The 19309-nt window shown below is 43.3% G+C and overlaps 1 protein-coding gene across 2 annotated transcripts in view; it reads right to left on the reverse strand.

Moving 5' to 3' along the window:
* Window positions 1–327: 327 nt before the first annotated feature.
* Window positions 328–19309, reverse strand: part of LOC110489092 (protein phosphatase 3 catalytic subunit alpha) — a 24504-nt gene continuing 5522 nt past the window's right edge. The window contains exons 5-13 of one of the 2 annotated variants that reach the window (XR_016486352.1): window positions 14864–15003; window positions 14011–14088; window positions 13551–13645; window positions 12840–12965; window positions 11563–11646; window positions 11314–11398; window positions 4423–4520; window positions 3471–3719; window positions 328–641 (exon numbers count right to left, since the gene is read on the reverse strand). Coding sequence is in view for 1 of the 2 variants with exons in the window: in XM_090198651.1 (XP_090054777.1) it covers window positions 463–641; window positions 3471–3518; window positions 4423–4520; window positions 11314–11398; window positions 11563–11646; window positions 12840–12965; window positions 13551–13645; window positions 14011–14088; window positions 14864–15003 (933 nt within the window). In the remaining variant the exon portion in view is untranslated. The remainder of the gene's footprint in view (window positions 642–3470; window positions 3720–4422; window positions 4521–11313; window positions 11399–11562; window positions 11647–12839; window positions 12966–13550; window positions 13646–14010; window positions 14089–14863; window positions 15004–19309) is intronic. The other variant, XM_090198651.1, reaches the window with a different exon arrangement.

Here is a 19309-nt window from a genome sequence, read left to right on the forward strand (position 1 = left end):
ACGTCCAGTAGAGTGTTCCGTAGTGTAGTGTGGTCAGGTGGTCAGGTCAGGGGTCTGTAGTAGTGTGTGACCAGGTCAGGGAGTGATGGAACCTGCAGCACAGTTTATCCGATAGGAGGTCTGATCCATCCATGGCACAGTCTTGTCAAACGGGTAGAGAGAAGGGCTGGGGAGCAACAGGCCAGGGGAGGGGGAGGAGGATGGTGTGTGTACCATTACTGTGTACATGTAGGTCTATATGTTGACTGTGTGTTCTGTATGATCCTTGTTTAAGTGCATGTCTAAGTATGTTTACCGTAAGTGTGTTTTACTTTAAGTGTGTAAGTCAAATGTGTGTATGTGTGGGTGTGTACTTTATATCTGTGTGTATTAGTGTTTATGTATAAATGTGTGTATGTGTGGGTATGTACTTTATATATAAGTGTGTTTATTAGTGTTTATGTATAAATGTGTGTGTGTCCATCACTGTATATTGCTGTTGTTGTCGGTGCCGTTGGGCTCCCCCATGTTCATGCGGCCCATGGAGACACCCACACTGTTGACGGCGTCACGCCGAGGGGGCATGCGCTCGTTGATCCGGTCCAGACCCTTGGCCTCCGCAAAGCTATTGATCTTATGTTGAGGAGAGAAGCCTCGGATCGCTGGGGAGGCAGACCACAACTCAGGTACAGACTCATCTAATACACACACACATATCCTCACGCTCGTGTAATACAGTGCCTTGCGAAAGTATTCGGCCCCCTTGAACTTTGCGACCTTTTGCCACATTTCAGGCTTCAAACATAAAGATATAAAACTGTATTTTTTTGTGAAGAATCAACAACAAGTGGGACACAATCATGAAGTGGAACGACATTTATTGGATACTTCAAACTTTTTTAACAAATCAAAAACTGAAAAATTGGGCGTGCAAAATTATTCAGCCCCTTTACTTTCAGTGCAGCAAACTCTCTCCAGAAGTTCAGTGAGGATCTCTGAATGATCCAATGTTGACCTAAATTACTAATGATGATAAATACAATCCACCTGTGTGTAATCAAGTCTCCGTATAAATGCACCTGCACTGTGATAGTCTCAGAGGTCCGTTAAAAGCGCAGAGAGCATCATGAAGAACAAGGAACACACCAGGCAGGTCCGAGATACTGTTGTGAAGAAGTTTAAAGCCGGATTTGGATACAGAAATATTTCCCAAGCTTTAAACATCCCAAGGAGCACTGTGCAAGCGATAATATTGAAATGGAAGGAGTATCAGACCACTGCAAATCTACCAAGATCTGGCCGTCCCTCTAAACTTTCAGCTCATACAAGGAGAAGACTGATCAGAGATGCAGCCAAGAAGCCCATGATCACTCTGGATGAACTGCAGAGATCTACAGCTGAGGTGGGAGACTCTGTCCATAGGACAACAATCAGTCGTATATTGCACAAATCTGGCCTTTATGGAAGAAGAAGAAAGCCATTTCTTAAAGATATCCATAAGAAGTGTCGTTTAAAGTTTGCCACAAGCCACCTGGGAGACACACCAAACATGTGGAAGAAGGTGCTCTGGTCAGATGAAACCAAAATTGAACTATTTGGCAACAATGCAAAACGTTATGTTTGGCGTAAAAGCAACACAGCTGAACACACCATCCCCACTGTCAAACATGGTGGTAGCAGCATCATGGTTTGGGCCTGCTTTTCTTCAGCAGGGACAGGGAAGATGGTTAAAATTGATGGGAAGATGGATGGAGCCATATACAGGACCATTCTGGAAGAAAACCTGATGGAGTCTGCAAAAGACCTGAGACTGGGACAGAGATTTGTCTTCCAACAAGACAATGATCCAAAATATAAAGCAAAATCTACAATGGAATGGTTCAAAAATAAACATATCCAGGTGTTAGAATGGCCAAGTCAAAGTCCAGACCTGAATCCAATCGAGAATCTGTGGAAAGAACTGAAAACTGCTGTTCACAAATGCTCTCCATCCAACCTCACTGAGCTCGAGCTGTTTTGCAAGGAGGAATGGGAAAAAAATTCAGTCTCTCGATGTGCAAAACTGATAGAGACATACCCAAAGTGACTTACAGCTGTAATCGCAGCAAAAGGTGGCGCTACAAAGTATTAACTTAAGGGGGCTGAATAATTTTGCACGCCCAATTTTTCAGTTTTTGATTTGTTAAAAAAGTTTGAAATATCCAATAAATGTCATTCCACTTCATGATTGTGTCCCACTTGTTGTTGATTCTTCACAAAAAAATACAGTTTTATATCTTTATGTTTGAAGCCTGAAATGTGTCAAAAGGTCGCAAAGTTCAAGGGGGCCGAATACTTTCGCAAGGCACTGTACACACACAATGTAGTTACAGTGCACTTGCTACCAGGGTTTAGGTGAATTCCTTTTCAATTCCAGTCAATTCAGGGAGGTACATTGAAATTCCATTTCCAAATCTCTTCAATGCTTAAAGAACATTTAGAATTTGGTTTACTTTCTGAATTGGCTGAAATTTAAATGGAATTGATCCCAACCCTGCTGCTACATACAAGATAAGCAATTCCTACACACGATAACCAGTTTAGTGCACGATAAGAAATTACTACACACGATAACCAGTTTAGTGCACGATAAGAAATTCCTACACACGATAACCAGTTTAGTGCACGATAAGAAATTCCTACACACGATAACCAGTTTAGTGCACGATAAGAAATTCCTACACACGATAACCAGTTTAGTGCACGATAAGAAATTCCTACACACGATAACCAGTTTAGTGCACGATAAGAAATTCCTACACACGATAACCAGGTTAGTACAAGATAAGGTTAGTACAAGTCTTGTGTTTTTTTTACAATGTGGTTGATCATGGAACATCACATTTCCAATGCAAAACTCCACAAGCTCCACACAGCACAAAACCAAATAGCAGGGGTTGTGTATGGACGATGTATTTGTGTAGGGATGATGTATTTGGGAGGCAGGGTAGCCTAGTGGTTAGAGCATTGGACTAGTAACCGGAAGGTTGCAAGTTCAAACCCCCGAGCTGACAAGGTATAAATCTGTCATTCTGCCCCTGAACAGGCAGTTAACCCACTGTTCCTAGGCCGTCATTGAAAATAAGAATTTGTTCTTAACTGACTTGCCTAGTTAAATAAAGGTAAAATAAAAAATGTGTGTAGGGATGATGTGTTTGTGTAGGGACGATGTATTTGTGTAGGGACAATATTAGAGTTATCGTAGGGTCAGATTCCTCCCCCAGCCGACACACACTCATGATTAGTCACTTTGTCGTACTGTGTGGGGAAGTCTGTGTGTGTGTGAGGCAGAGAAAGAATAAGAGTCATGCTTCACCATGAGCAGTGCTGTTAGAAGAGCTCAATGCATTGTGGGTAAGTGTATGGCATAGATGGGTCACCATGCCTCATCCCCCTCTTTCATTATCTCACACACACACTCACTCTAATTGTTGATGAATGAGGGAATTTACCTTCTGAGTCCTCAACAGGATCGATGGCTTCAATGGCCTCAATGGTAGCTGAGGATGGAGAGAGAGAGCGAGAGAGATGGAGGAAGGAAGGGAGTGAGAGTGAGAGAAAGTGAGAGAAGGGTGAGGGTTATTCATGCAAAACCCTCACAGCAGCACTGCAGCCTTCAGTGCTGAGGGTGTCTGGTGTTAGCACATTCATTAGCTAGCGTTAGCTCACACACACATATACCAGGCTATAAGTACTATCAGCTGTAGTGAGGTGAGGAGTGACGGAGTGATTGACAGAGGACGAACATGGAATAGAGGTAGAGAGAGCGTTAGAGAGAGGCAGAGCGAGGCAGAGCGAGAGAGAGGCAGAGCGAGAGAGCAAGAGTGAGGCAGAGCGAGCGAGAGAGAGGCAGAGCGAGCGAGAGAGCAAGAGGCAGAGCGGCAGAGAGAGAGAGACGCAGAGCGAGAGAGTGAGGCAGAGCAGCAGAGCGAGAGAGGCAGAGCAAATTAGAGGGAGACAGAGACAGTCAGGCAGAGAGACAGAGACAGAGCTGGAAAGAGAGGCAGAGACAGAGGGAGAGAGAGGCAGAGAGAGAGGTAGATGCAGAGAGAGAGGCAGAGAGAGGCAGAGGCAGAGAGAGGCAGATGCAGAGAGAGAGGCAGAGGCAGAGAGAGGCAGACGCAGAGAGCGGCAGACGCAGAGAGCGAGGCAGAGGCAGAGAGAGAGGCAGGGGCAGAGAGAGGCAGACGCAGAGAGCGAGGCAGAGGCAGAGAGAGAGGCAGAGGCAGAGAGAGAGGCAGAGGCAGAAAGATAGGCAGATGCAGAGAGAGAGGCAGACAGAGAGAACGTTTGTGAGAAAGTGGGAATGTGTGTGTGGGCCTGTTTGCCAGTGTCTGTATGTGTGTGGAGGGGTGTGTATATGTGTGTGTGTGTGTGCGTGCGTGCGTGCGTGTGTGTACTCACCGCTCTGCAGAGTCTGCTTGCCTCCAGACAGAACTCCGCTGGGCAGCATACCAGTGGGTGTCAGTCCCTTCAGGGTCAGTACGTTCTCACTCTCCTCCCTAAAACACACACACACATACATTAGAAACGAACATACACATTCTCACATGCTTCTACACACATTCGGACACTTGCAGTGCCTTGCAAAAGCATTGATCCCCCTTGGCATGAAGTGAAATGAAAAAAATAACTTTCATAAAAAATTAAAACCTGAAAAGTGGTGCATACATATGTATTCACCCCCTTTGCTATGAAGCCCTAAATAAGATTACAACCAATTACCTTCAGAAGTCATATTATTAGTTACATTTTTTATTTTTATTTTTTATTTCACCTTTATTTAACCAGGTAGGCCAGTTGAGAACACCTTTATTTAACCAGGTAGGCTAGTTGAGAACACCTTTATTTAACCAGGTAGGCCAGTTGAGAACACCTTTATTTAACCAGGTAGGCCAGTTGAGAACACCTTTATTTAACCAGGTAGGCTAGTTGAGAACACCTTTATTTAACCAGGTAGGCTAGTTGAGAACACCTTTATTTAACCAGGTAGGCCAGTTGAGAACACCTTTATTTAACCAGGTGGGCCAGTTGAGAACACCTTTATTTAACCAGGTAGGCTAGTTGAGAACACCTTTATTTAACCAGGTAGGCCAGTTGAGAACACCTTTATTTAACCAGGTAGGCCAGTTGAGAACACCTTTATTTAACCAGGTAGGCCAGTTGAGAACACCTTTATTTAACCAGGTAGGCCAGTTGAGAACACCTTTATTTAACCAGGTAGGCCAGTTGAGAACACCTTTATTTAACCAGGTAGGCCAGTTGAGAACACCTTTATTTAACCAGGTAGGCCAGTTGAGAACACCTTTATTTAACCAGGTAGGCCAGTTGAGAACACCTTTATTTAACCAGGTAGGCCAGTTGAGAACACCTTTATTTAACCAGGTAGGCCAGTTGAGAACACCTTTATTTAACCAGGTAGGCCAGTTGAGAACACCTTTATTTAACCAGGTAAGCCGGTTGAGAACACCTTTATTTAACCAGGTAGGCCAGTTGAGAACACCTTTATTTAACCAGGTAGGCCAGTTGAGAACACCTTTATTTAACCAGGTAGGCCAGTTGAGAACACCTTTATTTAACCAGGTAAGCCAGTTGAGAACACCTTTATTTAACCAGGTAGGCCAGTTGAGAACACCTTTATTTAACCAGGTAAGCCAGTTGAGAACACCTTTATTTAACCAGGTAGGCCAGTTGAGAACACCTTTATTTAACCAGGTAAGCCAGTTGAGAACACCTTTATTTAACCAGGTAAGCCAGTTGAGAACAAGTTCTCATTTGCAACTGCGACCTGGCCAAGATAAAGCAGTGTGACACCAACAACAACACACATGGAATAAACAAATGTACAGTCAATAACACAATAGAAAAGTCTATATACAGTAAAGTATATAATGTCCACATACAGTGGGGCAAAAAAGTATTTAGTCAGCCACCAATTGTGCAAGTTCTCCCACTTAAAAAGATGAGAGAGGCCTGTAATTTTCATCATAGGTACACTTCAACTATGACAGACAAAATGAGAAAAAAAATCCAGAGAATCACATTGTAGGATTTTTAATGAATTTATTTGCTAGAGAGCATTTGGATGATCCAGAAGAAGATTGGGAGAATGTCATATGGTCAGATGAAACCAAAATAAAACTTTTTGGTAAAAACTCAACTCGTCGTGTTTGGAGGACAAAGAATGCTGAGTTGCATCCAAAGAACACCATACCTACTGTGAAGCATGGGGGTGGAAACATCATGCTTTGGGGCTGTTTTTCTGCAAAGGGACCAGGACGACTGATCCGTGTAAAGGAAAGAATGAATGGGGCCATGTACCATGAGATTTAGAGTGAAAACCTCCTTCCATCAGCATGGGCATTGAAGATGAAACGTGGCTGGGTCTTTCAGCATGACAATGATCCCAAACACACCGCCCGGGCAACGACGGAGTGGCTTCGCAAGAAGCATTTCAAGGGCCTGGAGTGTCCTAGCCAGTCTCCAGATCTCAACCCCATAGAAAATCTTTGGAGGGAGTTGAAAGTCCATGTTGCCCAGCAACAGCCCCAAAACATCACTGCTCTAGAGGAGATCTGCATGGAGGAATGGGCCAAAATACCAGCAACAGTGTGTGAAAATCTTGTGAAGACTTACAGAAAACATTTGACCTCTGTCATTGCCAACAAAGGGTATGTAAACAAAGTATTGAGATAAACTTTTGTTATTGACCAAATACTTATTTTCCACCATAATTTGCAAATAAATTCATTTAGAATCCTACAATGTCATTTTCTGGATTTTTTCCCCTCATTTTGTCTGTCATAGTAGAAGTGTACCTATTATGAAAATTACAGGCCTCTCATCTTTTTAAGTGGGAGAACTTGCACAAGCCCAGAGCCCCAGAGTCTGCAACACCACTAAGCAGAGGTGGCAGGTAGCCTAGTGGTTAGAGCGTTGGGCCAGTAACCAAAAGGTTGCTAGATAGAATCCCTGAACTGACAAGCTAAAAATGTGTCATACTGCTCCTGAACAAGGCAGTAAACCCACTGTTCCTAGGCCGTCATTGTAAATAAGAATTTGTTCTTACCTGACTTGCCTAATTCAATAAAGTTCGTTTTTTTTAAAGCAAGGGGCACCATGAAGACCAAGGAGCTCTCCAAACAGGTCAAGGACAAAGTTGTGGAGAAGTACAGATCAGGGTTGGGTTATAAAAAAAATATCAGAAACTTTGAACATCCCACAGAGCATTGTTAAAAAAAGGAAAGACAACATCCTTACCTTCGCAGCGAGGAAAAACATCCTTTTACAGTGGATTAGTGATAAGGTTCCTTCTATTAAAGATTGGCATAAGATACTATTTGAATGGGTGCCTCTGGAATATCTGACATGTACATTGCATTCTAAAACAGACCAGTTCTACAAAGTATGGGAACCTTATCTAAATTACCTAGAACCTGAGGTATCAGCTATTATGCTGCAAGGATTCTCTTAGAATGGCAAGGATCTATGTATTTCAGAACTACACTGTACGTTCCCATGTGTGGAACCTAACCTCTTGGTTTAAACTGAGCTTTTTTGTTTAATTTCTGTTTGTAAGTTTGTTTAAAATGTATGTATTGAGAGACGCAATGATGGTGATTGGGTGAGAGAAGCACCGAGCGGGAATAGGAAAATGGTGTACGTATGTATGGGTGTGTATGTGTGCGTGCGCGTATATGTGTGCATATGCATGGGTGTATGTATGTATATGTATGTATGTATATATATACAGTGCCTTGCGAAAGTATTCGGCCCCCTTGAACTTTGCGACCTTTTGCCACATTTCAGGCTTCAAACATAAAGATATAAATCTGTATTTTTTTGTGAAGAATCAACAACAAGTGGGACACAATCATGAAGTGGAACGACATTTATTGGATATTTCAAACTTTTTTAACAAATTCAAAAACTGAAAAATTGGGCGTGCAAAATTATTCAGCCCCTTTACTTTCAGTGAAGCAAACTCTCTCCAGAAGTTCAGTGAGGATCTCTGAATGATCCAATGTTGACCTAAATGACTAATGATGATAAATACAATCCACCTGTGTGTAATCAAGTCTCCGTATAAATGCACCTGCACTCTGATAGTCTCAGAGGTCCGTTAAAAGCGCAGAGAGCATCATGAAGAACAAGGAACACACCAGGCAGGTCCGAGATACTGTTGTGAAGAAGTTTAAAGCTGGATTTGGATACAAAAAGATTTCCCAAGCTTTAAACATTCCAAGGAGCACTGTGCAAGCGATAATATTGAAATGGAAGGAGTATCAGACCACTGCAAATCTACCAAGACCTGGCCGTCCCTCTAAACTTTTAGCTCATACAAGGAGAAGACTGATCAGAGATGCAGCCAAGAGGCCCATAATCACTCTGGATGACCTGCAGAGCTCTACAGCTGAGGTGGGAGACTCTGTCCATAAGACAACAATCAGTCGTATATTGCACAAATCTGGCCTTTATGGAAGAGTGGCAAGAAGAAAGCCATTTCTTAAATCCATAAAAAGTGTCGTTTAAAGTTTGCCACAAGCCACCTGGGAGACACACCAAACATGTGGAAGAAGGTGCTCTGGTCAGATGAAACCAAAATGTAACTTTTTGGCAACAATGCAAAACGTTATGTTTGGCGTAAAAGCAACACAGCTGAACACACCATCCCCACTGTCAAACATGGTGGTGGCAGCATCATGGTTTGGGCCTGCTTTTCTTCAGCAGGGACAGGGAAGATGGTTAAAATTGATGGGAAGATGGATGGAGCCAAATACAGGACCATTCTGGAAGAAAACCTGATGGAGTCTGCAAAAGACCTGAGACTGGGACGGAGATTTGTCTTCCAACAAGACAATGATCCAAAACATAAAGCAAAATCTACAATGGAATGGTTCAAAAATAAACATATCCAGGTGTTAGAATGGCCAAGTCAAAGTCCAGACCTGAATCCAATCGAGAATCTGTGGAAAGAACTGAAAACTGCTGTTCACAAATGCTCTCCATCCAACCTCACTGAGCTCGAGCTGTTTTGCAAGGAGGAATGGGAAAAAAATTCAGTCTCTCGATGTGCAAAACTGATAGAGACATACCCCAAGCGACTTACAGCTGTAATCGCAGCAAAAGGTGGCGCTACAAAGTATTAACTTAAGGGGGCTGAATAATTTTGCACGCCCAATTTTTCAGTTTTTGATTTGTTAAAAAAGTTTGAAATATCCAATAAATGTCATTCCACTTCATGATTGTGTCCCACTTGTTGTTGATTCTTCACAAAAATAATACAGATTTATTATATCTTTATGTTTGAAGCCTGAAATGTGGCAAAAGGTCGCAAAGTTCAAGGGGGCCAAATACTTTCGCAAGGCACTGTATGTATATATATATATATATATACGCGTAGATATGTGTAAGTGGGTGCTGTTTTTCTTGTTTTTTTTCTGTGTGCTTTGTCTCTATTGTTGTATCTCTTAATAGGGGTGAAAATAGTGAAATCCAATAAAAATACTGTTACAAAAAAAAACCTGCAAAGAGAGGGCACCACACAAACCTGCAAAGAGAGGGCACCACACAAACCTGCAAAGAGAGGGCACCACACAAAAAGAGGGCTGCCCACCAAAACTCACAAACCAGGCAAGGAGGGCATTAATCAGAGAGGCAACAAAGAGACCAAAGATAACCTGAAGGAGCTGCAAAGCTCCACAGCGGAGATTGGAGTATCTGTCCATAGGACCACTTTAAGCCGTACACTCCACTGAGCTGGGCTTTATGGAAGAGTGATCAGGAAAAAAGTCATTGCTTAAAGAAAAAAATAAGCAAACACGTTTGGTGATCACCAAAAGGCATGTGGGAGATTCCCCAAACATATGGAAAAAAAATAATACAGATTTATTATATCTTTATGTTTGAAGCCTGAAATGTGGCAAAAGGTCGCAAAGTTCAAGGGGGCCAAATACTTTCGCAAGGCACTGTATGTATATATATATATATATATACGCGTAGATATGTGTAAGTGGGTGCTGTTTTTCTTGTTTTTTTTCTGTGTGCTTTGTCTCTATTGTTGTATCTCTTAATAGGGGTGAAAATAGTGAAATCCAATAAAAATACTGTTACAAAAACAAACCTGCAAAGAGAGGGCACCACACAAACCTGCAAAGAGAGGGCACCACACAAACCTGCAAAGAGAGGGCACCACACAAAAAGAGGGCTGCCCACCAAAACTCACAAACCAGGCAAGGAGGGCATTAATCAGAGAGGCAACAAAGAGACCAAAGATAACCTGAAGGAGCTGCAAAGCTCCACAGCGGAGATTGGAGTATCTGTCCATAGGACCACTTTAAGCCGTACACTCCACTGAGCTGGGCTTTATGGAAGAGTGATCAGGAAAAAAGTCATTGCTTAAAGAAAAAAATAAGCAAACACGTTTGGTGATCACCAAAAGGCATGTGGGAGATTCCCCAAACATATGGAAGAAGGAAGGTACTCTGGTCAGATGAGACTAAAATTGAGCTTTTTGGACATCAAGGAAAACACTATGTCTGGTGCAAACCCAACACCTCTCATCACCCCGAGAACACCATCCCCCACAGAGAAGCATGGTGGTGGCAGCATCATGCTGTGGGGATGTTTTTCATCGGCAGGGACTGGGAAACTGGTCAGAATTTAAGGAATGATGGAGGACACTATATACACAGGGAAATTCTTGAGGGAAACCTGTTTCAGTCTCCCAGGGATTTGAGACTGTGACGGATGTTCATCTTCCAGCAGGACAATGACCCTAAGCATACTGCTAAAGCAAAACTTCAGTGGTTTAAGGGGAAACATTTAAATGGCTTGGAATGGCCTAGTCAAAGCCCAGACCTCAATCCAATTGAGAATCTGTGGTATGACGTAAAGATTGCTGTACACCAGTGGAACCTTTCCATCTTGAAGGAGCTGAAGCAGTTTTGTCTTGAAGAATGGACAAAAATCCCAGTGGCTAGATGTGCCAACCTTACAGAGACATACCCCAAGAGACTTGCAGCTGTAATTACTGCAAAAGGTGTCTCTACAAAGTATTGACTTTGGGGGGGTGAATAGTTATGCACGCTCAAGTTTTCCGTTTTAACGATTCCGTTATCGTTTCACAATAACAAATATTTTGCATCTTCAAAGTGGTAGGCATGGTGTGTAAATCAAATGACACAAACCCCCCCAAAACATCTATTTTAATTCCAGGTTGTAAGGCAACAAAATAGGAAAAATGCCAAGGGGGTGAATACTTTCATAAGCCTCTGTAAATATAAACTCACTCACCGTAAAACTTGGAACATTTTGGCCATCTTCCCTATGGCACGGATCTTGTTCCTGATCACCTCTTTCCTAGCTGCCGCTGCATTGGCTGGAGGGAACCAATCACAGAGGAGTAAAACATGGGACACCAATAACAAGGAAGTGAAAAGGAAGGTTGAATAGACATAAAAATGGAACCAATCAAAGTGTCTGTGTCCCATTTGGGATGTAACAGGTCTTCCCATGTGTATCTATTTATAAAGATATGATTACCATCATAGACCTCTTCCTCTCCGTCATTCTCCATGAGCTCATCATCTGAACAGATACTGAGAACATTCACCAGCATCTCTGTCACTGTGGAGCGAGAGAGAGGGCACAGTCAATATGAGAGAGAGACTCTGAAGAAAAATTTATATTGTTTGCAGATGATCTGTTGCATCTGTCCCGAGCCCAGAGGGCCTACAGCAGCACCTAGATCTTCTGCACAGATTATTTCAGACCTGGGCCTTGACATTGAATCTCAGTAAGACAAAAATAATGGTGTTCCAAAAAAGGTCCAGAGAGAGAGAGAGAGAGTTAGTCACAGAGTGAGATTCAGAGAGAGAGAATAAGAGAGAGGGTCAGAGAGAGAGAATAAGAGAGAGGGTCAGAGAGAGAGAATAAGAGAGAGGGTCAGAGAGAGAGAATAAGAGAGAGGGTCAGAGAGAGAGAGAGTTACAGAGTCACAGAGTGAGATTCAGAGAGAGAGAATAAGAGAGAGGGTCAGAGAGAGAGAATAAGAGAGAGGGTCAGAGAGAGAGAATAAGAGAGAGGGTCAGAGAGAGAAAATAAGGGAGAGGGTCAGAGAGAGAGAGAGTTAGTCACAGAGTGAGATTCAGAGATAGAGAATAAGAGAGAGGGTCAGAGAGAGAGAATAAGAGAGAGGGTCAGAGAGAGAGAATAAGAGAGAGGGTCAGAGAGAGAAAATAAGGGAGAGGGTCAGAGAGAGAGAGAGAATAAGAGAGAGATTCAGAGATAGAGAATAAGAGCGAGAGAGATTCAGAGAATAAGAGAGAGGGTCAGAGAGAGAGAATAAGAGAGAGGGTCAGAGAGAGAAAATAAGAGAGAGAGATTCAGAGAATAAGAGAGAGGGTTGGAGAGAGAGAATAAGAGAGAGGGTCAGAGAGAGCGAGAGAGAATAAGAGAGAGATTCAGAGATAGAGAATAAGAGCGAGAGAGATTCAGAGAATAAGAGAGAGGGTCAGAGAGAGAGAATAAGAGAGAGGGTCAGAGAATAAGAGAGAGAATAAGAGGGTTGGTCAGAGAGAGAGAGTAAGATAGAGGGTTGGTCAGAGAGAGAGAATAAGAGAGAGAGATTCAGAGAATAAGAGAGAGGGTCAGAGAGAGAGAATAAGAGAGAGAGAATAAGAGAGAGGGTCAGAGAGAGAAAATAAGAGAGAGGGTCAGAGAGAGAAAATAAGAGAGAGGGTCAGAGAGAGAGAATAAGAGAGAGGGTCAGAGAGAGAGAATAAGAGAGAGAACATATTCAGAGTGGTCGTTTTCCCCACCTTTCTCTCCAACGAAGGGCAGGGACCAGGTGAAGACATCCATGAAGTTGGGCAGCCAGTAGGGATGAGGGGAACAGTTGAACTGCCGGATGTTCATCACGTTGTTCTCATACTTCAGAACCGCCGCTGTGAGAGAATGAGAGAGGGCAGGCCTGTTACACACTGTCTGTCTGTCTGAGGGCAGGCCTGTTACACACTGTCTGTCTGTCTGAGGGCAGGCCTGTTACACACTGTCTGTCTGTCTGAGGGCAGGCCTGTTACACACTGTCTGTCTGTCTGAGGGCAGGCCTGTTACACACTGTCTGTCTGTCTGAGGGCAGGCCGGTTACACACTGTCTGTCTGTCTGAGGGCAGGCCTGTTACACACTGTCTGTCTGTCTGAGGGCAGGCCTGTTACACACTGTCTGTCTGTCTGTCTGTCTGAGGGCAGGCCTGTTACACACTGTCTGTCTGTCTGAGGGCAGGCCTGTTACACACTGTCTGTCTGTCTGTCTGTCTGTCTGTCTGTCTGTCTGTCTGTCTGTCTGTCTGTCTGTCTGTCTGTCTGTCTGTCTGTCTGTCTGTCTGTCTGTCTGTCTGTCTGTCTGTCTGTCTGTCTGTCTGTCTGTCTGTCTGTCTGTGTGTGTGTGTGTGTGTGTGTGTGTGTGTGTGTGTGTGTGTGTGTGTGTGTGTGTGTGTGTGTGTGTGTGTGTGTGTGCGCGTGTGCCTGACCTTTGTTGTTGTAGACGTCCAGGTAGTTAGGTGCTGAGAAGATGGTGATGAGGGAGGGGAAGCCTGTCGTCTGACTCTTTCTGTACATCCGGTACCTGAACAGGGAAACGGTCGAGGGATTGGGATACGGAGTAGAGTTACATAGATTGGGGATTCAACCGTCAGGGGTGTAGGGTTAAATATATGGTTGTTGTGTGGTTAAGTTCGCCTTGACGATGGATAACTGTTTATAAATTGACTGATTTGATTATGAAACCTTGCGCTGCTGTATCGGTGGACTGAACCGTTTGTGTTGCCATCACAACCCCCACCCCTGGATCAATCAACACACACTGGGGTGGACAGGTGAATGTTTTAAAGGTAATACATTAGGTTAGAGCCCTTTAATGTCACTCTGTCACTCACCATGTGAAGAATGACAGTTTGTCAATGACCCAAGAAGAAGTAGGACTTCTCTTACCCAGAATCCTGCGCTTCATGTGCTCTGATGACAGACAATAAGTTGTTGGTCTGTAGAAACTCACACACCGCAGGGTAACTGAAGAGAGAGCGAGAGAGAGAGAGTGTTAGTGTCTCTCTGTGTAAATCAAAACATCATAGTGAAGTAGCCAAACTATGCTGTGTATGAATCAATGTGTGTGTACATGAGAGCAAGAGACATTTGATTCTGAACACCCCTGCACTATATCAGACGAGGATAGTCTGAAACAGTTTACATTGAATGACCACCAGGGGTCATCATTGAGCCCCTAATAAAAACAGCAGAACCAGATCTAGTAGGAGGGCACTGTATGTTTCTCTCAGTAGACTGGTGTAGGCTCCATATTGTTTAGCACCATATAATAACAACAGTCTCAACTATCCATCACGTCAATCCTCTGGTCTCTCATTTTATTCATCTCTTTTTCCTCCCTCACTCCCCCTCCCTCTTGCTCTCTTTCCCTCACTGTATCTTAATATCACTCCCCAATCTGGCAGTAGTAGCCAGTCGTCATGGAAACAGAACGGTGCAGTCTCCCTAGGGATTGTGGGATATGGCTTAGCGCTGAAACTGTGTGTGTGGATCTGTGAGATAACTGGCCAGTGTTACAGCTGTTCCACAAATCCCAATGTTTCTTTGGTTGTTGGATCTCTGAATCAGCTTGTAGTCAACTAGTACAACATGTTTCCCCTCCTTCATCTCCCCTCCAGTACCACACCTTTCTCCTGTACATCACGCCAACAGATCACACTGGATCTCACCTGCGTTAGAAGTGTGTGTGTGTGTGTGTGCCTGCATAGGTGCGTCGCCGTGTCAGTGTCTCTGTGTTTACCTGTAGAAGTAGGAGCAGCCCCTGACGGTGTTGTGGCCAAAGTATTCTTGTGTCTTCTCGTTGCCAAAGTCCTCCAGTGGGTCGGCCCACAGCAGGTCACACATGGGTCCGAACGCTGGAGGCTCCTTGAACCTGTCCAGCTGGATTATAGAGACAATGACAACACAACAGATATATACACTGAGTTCACCAAACATTAAGAACCCCTTCCTAATATTTAGTTAGGCCGGACTCTACAAGGTGTCAAAAATGTTCCACAGGGACGCTGGTCCATGTTGACTCCAAAGCTTCCCACAGTTGTGTCAAGTTGGCTGGATGTCTTTTGGGTGGTGGACCATTCTTGATCCATGGGAAACTGTTGAGCATGAAAAACCCAGCAGCATTGCAGTTCCTGACACACTCAAACAAGTGCGCCTGGCACCTACTTCCATACCTCGTTCAAAAACCCTTAAATATTTTGTCTTGCCCATTCACCCTCTGAATGGCACACATACACAATCCAAGTCTCAATTGTCTGATGGCTTATAAATCCTTCATTAACCTGATTCCTCCCCTTCATCTACACTGATTGAAGTGGATTTAACAAGTGACATCAATAAGGGATCATAGCTTTCACCTGTAGTCACCTGGTCAGTCTGTGTCATGGAAAGACCACTGTTCTTCATCTTTTGCCCACTCAGTGTACATTGATACATACATGTATAGATACGTACATGTATAGATACGTACATGTATAGATACGTACATGTATAGATACGTACATCTATAGATACGTACATGTATAGATACGTACATCTATAGATACGTACATGTATAGATACGTACATCTATAGATACGTACATGTATAGATACGTACATCTATAGATACGTACATCTATAGATACGTACATCTATAGATACGTACATGTATAGATACGTACATCTATAGATACGTACATCTATAGATACGTACATCTATAGATACGTACATGTATAGATACGTACATCTATAGATACGTACATCTATAGATACGTACATCTATAGATACGTACATCTATAGATACGTACATCTATAGATACGTACATCTATAGATACGTACATGTAGAGATACGTACATGTATAGAAACAGTGCATTCAGAAAATATTCAGACCCCTTGCCTTTTTCTATATTTTGTTATGTTACAGTCTTGTTCTAAAATTGATTAAATAGTCCCCCCCCCCCCCCCTCATCAATCTGCACACAATCACCCCATAATGACAAAGCGAAAACAGGTTTTTAGAAATTGTCCAGAAGCCACTCTTGCATTGTCTTGGCTAAGGCCTTAGGGTCGTTATCCTGTTGGAAGGTGAACCTTCACCCCAGTCTGAGGTCCTGAGCGCTCTGGAGCAGGTTTTCGTGAAGGAAATCAATCCTGACTAGTTTCCCAGTCCCTACTGCTGAAAAACATCCCCAAGCATGATGCTGCCACCACCATACTTCACCATAGGGATGGTGCCAGGTTTCTTCCAGACGTGACGCTTGGCATTCAGGCCAAAGAGTTCAATCTTGGTTTCATCAGACCAGAGAATCTTGTTCCTCATGGTCTGAGAGTCTTTAGGTGCCTTTTGGCAAACTCCAAGCAGGCTGTCATGTGCCTCTTACTGTGGAGTGGCTTCCGTCTAGCCACTCTAGCATAAAGGCCTGATTGGTGGAGTGCTGCAGAGATAGTTGTCCTTCTGGAAGGTTCTCCCATCTCCACAGAGGAACTCTGGAGCTCTGTCAGAGTGACCATCGGGTTCTTGGTCACCTCCCTGACCAAGGCCCTTCTCCCGAAATTGCTCAGTTTGGCCGGGCGACCAGCTCACCAGTATTGGTGGTTCCAAAATTCTTCAGTTTAAGAATGATGGAGGCCACTGTGTTCTTGTGGACCTTCAATGCTACAGAAATGTTTTGGTACCCTTCCCCAGATCTGTGCCTCGACACAATCCTGTCTCGGAGCTCTATGGACAATTCCTTCGACCTCATGGCTTGGTTTTTGCTCTGTCAACTGTGAGACCTTATATAGAAAGGTGGGTGCTTTTCAAAATCATGTCCAATCAATTGAATTTACCACAGGTGGACTCCAATCAAGTTGTAGAAACATCTCAAGGATGATCAATAGAAACAGGATGCACCTGAGCTCAATTTCGAGTCTCATAGCAAAAGGTCTGAATTTTTATGTAAATAAGGTATTTCTGTTTTTTATTTTTAATAGACTAGCAAACATTTCTAAAAACCTGTTTTTGTGTTGTCATTATGGGGTATTTAGTGTAGATTGCTGAGGATTTGTTTGTATTTAATCCATTTTAGAATAAGGCTGTAACGTACATTTTGGGGGGGAAAAGTCAAAGGGTCTGAATACTTTCTGAATGAACTGTACATGGAATAAAAATGTATTTACACAAGAGATAACTAGAACACACAGAAATGAAGAAGCCAGTTCTTTATATCTCCCAACTGGACCACAGAAAAAACAGAATACAGAGAGAGAGAGAGAGAGAGATAAAGAGGCAGAAAGAGAGAGATATGAGACAGAGAGAGAGAGAGAGCGATATATGAGACATAGAGCGAGATATGAGACAGAGAGAGAGATATGAGACAGAGAGAGAGAGATGAGAGAGATATATGAGACAGAGAGAGAGATATGAGACAGCGAGAGAGAGAGATGAGAGAGATATGAGACAGAGAGCGAGAGAGAGATGAGACAGAGAGAGGGAGAGATATGAGACAGAGAGAGGGAAATATGAGACAGAGAGAGACAGCGAGAGATATATGAGACAGAGAGAGACAGAGAGAGAGATTAGAGACAGAAAGAGACAGAGAGAGGGAAATATGAGACAGAGAAAGAGAGAGAGAGACAGAGAGAGACAGAGAGAGAGAGAGATATGAGACAGAGAGAGAGAGATGAGAGAGAAATATGAGACAGAGAGAGAGATATGAGACAGAGAGAGACAGAGATAGAGATATGAGAGAGAGAGAGAGATGAGACAGAGAGAGAGATATGAGACAGAAAGAGGGAAATATGAGACAGAGAGAGACAGAGAGAGAGATATGAGACAGAGAGAGAGAAGAGACAGAGAGAGGGAAATATGAGACAGAGCGAGACAGAGAGAAAGATATGAGACAGAGCGAGACAGAGAGAGAGATATGAGACAGAGAGAGACAGAGAGAGATATGAGACAGAGAGAGACAGAGAGAGAGATATGAGACAGAGAGAGAGAAATGAGACAGAGAGAGAGAGATGAGACAGAGAGAGAGATGAGACAGAGAGAGGGAAATATGAGACAGAGAAATAGAGATGAGACAGAGAAAATGAAATAAGAGACAGAGAGAGATGAGACAGAGAGAGGGAAATATGAGACAGAGAGAGAGAGATAGAGAGAGAGAGAGAGAGAGAGAGAGAGAGAGAGAGATGAGACAGAGAGAGGGAAATATGAGACAGAGAGAGAGAGAGATGAGACAGAGAGAGGGAAATATGAGACAGAGAGAGAGAGAAATGAGACAGAGAGAGGGAAATATGAGACAGATAGAGAGAGAGAGAGATGAGACAGAGAGAGGGAAATATGAGACAGAGAGAGAGAGATGAGACAGAGAGGGAAATATGAGACAGAGAGAGAGAGAGAGAGAGAGAGAGAGAGAGAGAGAGAGAAAGTGAGACCAGAACAAAATCAAAGTCTTTTCATGCTTTGTTGATTTCAAAACAGCCTTTAACTCAATTTGGCATTATAAAATCCATTATAAAATCCATGTACACGAACAACAAGTGTGTGGTTAAAATTGGCAAAAAACACACACATTTCTTTCCACAGGGCCGTGGGGTGAGACAGGGATGCAGCTTAAACCCAACCCTCTTCAACATATACAGTGGGGCAAAAAAAGTATTTAGTCTCCCACTTTTTAATGAAATAAATTCATTAAAAATCCTACAATGTGATTTTCTGGATTTATTTTCTCATTTTGTCTGTCATAGTTGAAGTGTACCTATGATGAAAATTACAGGCCTCTCTCATCTTTTTATGTGGGAGAACTTGCACAATTGGTGGCTGACTAAATACTTTTTTGCCCCACTGTATATCAATGAATTGCTGAGGGCACTACAACAGTCTGCAGCACCCGGCCTCACCCTACTAGAATCTGAAGTCAAATGTCTACTGTTTGCTGATGATCTGGTGCTTCTGTCCCCAACCAAGGACGGCCTACAGCAGCACCTAGATCTTCTGCACAGATTCTGTCAGACTTAGGCCCTGACAGTAAATCTCAGTAAGAAAAAATAATGGTGTTCCAAAGGACCACAAATACAAATTCCATCTAGACACCGTTGCGTTAGAGCACACAAAAAACAATACCTACCTCGGCCTAAACATCAGCACCTCCGGTAACTTACACAAAGCTGTGAACGATCTGAGAGACAAGGCAAGAAGGGCCTTCTAGCCAACAAAAGAAAC

Source organism: Oncorhynchus mykiss, chromosome 14 (genome assembly GCF_057628025.1).
Source record: "Oncorhynchus mykiss isolate SJ-2025 chromosome 14, ASM5762802v1, whole genome shotgun sequence".
Lineage (NCBI taxonomy): Eukaryota > Metazoa > Chordata > Actinopteri > Salmoniformes > Salmonidae > Oncorhynchus > Oncorhynchus mykiss.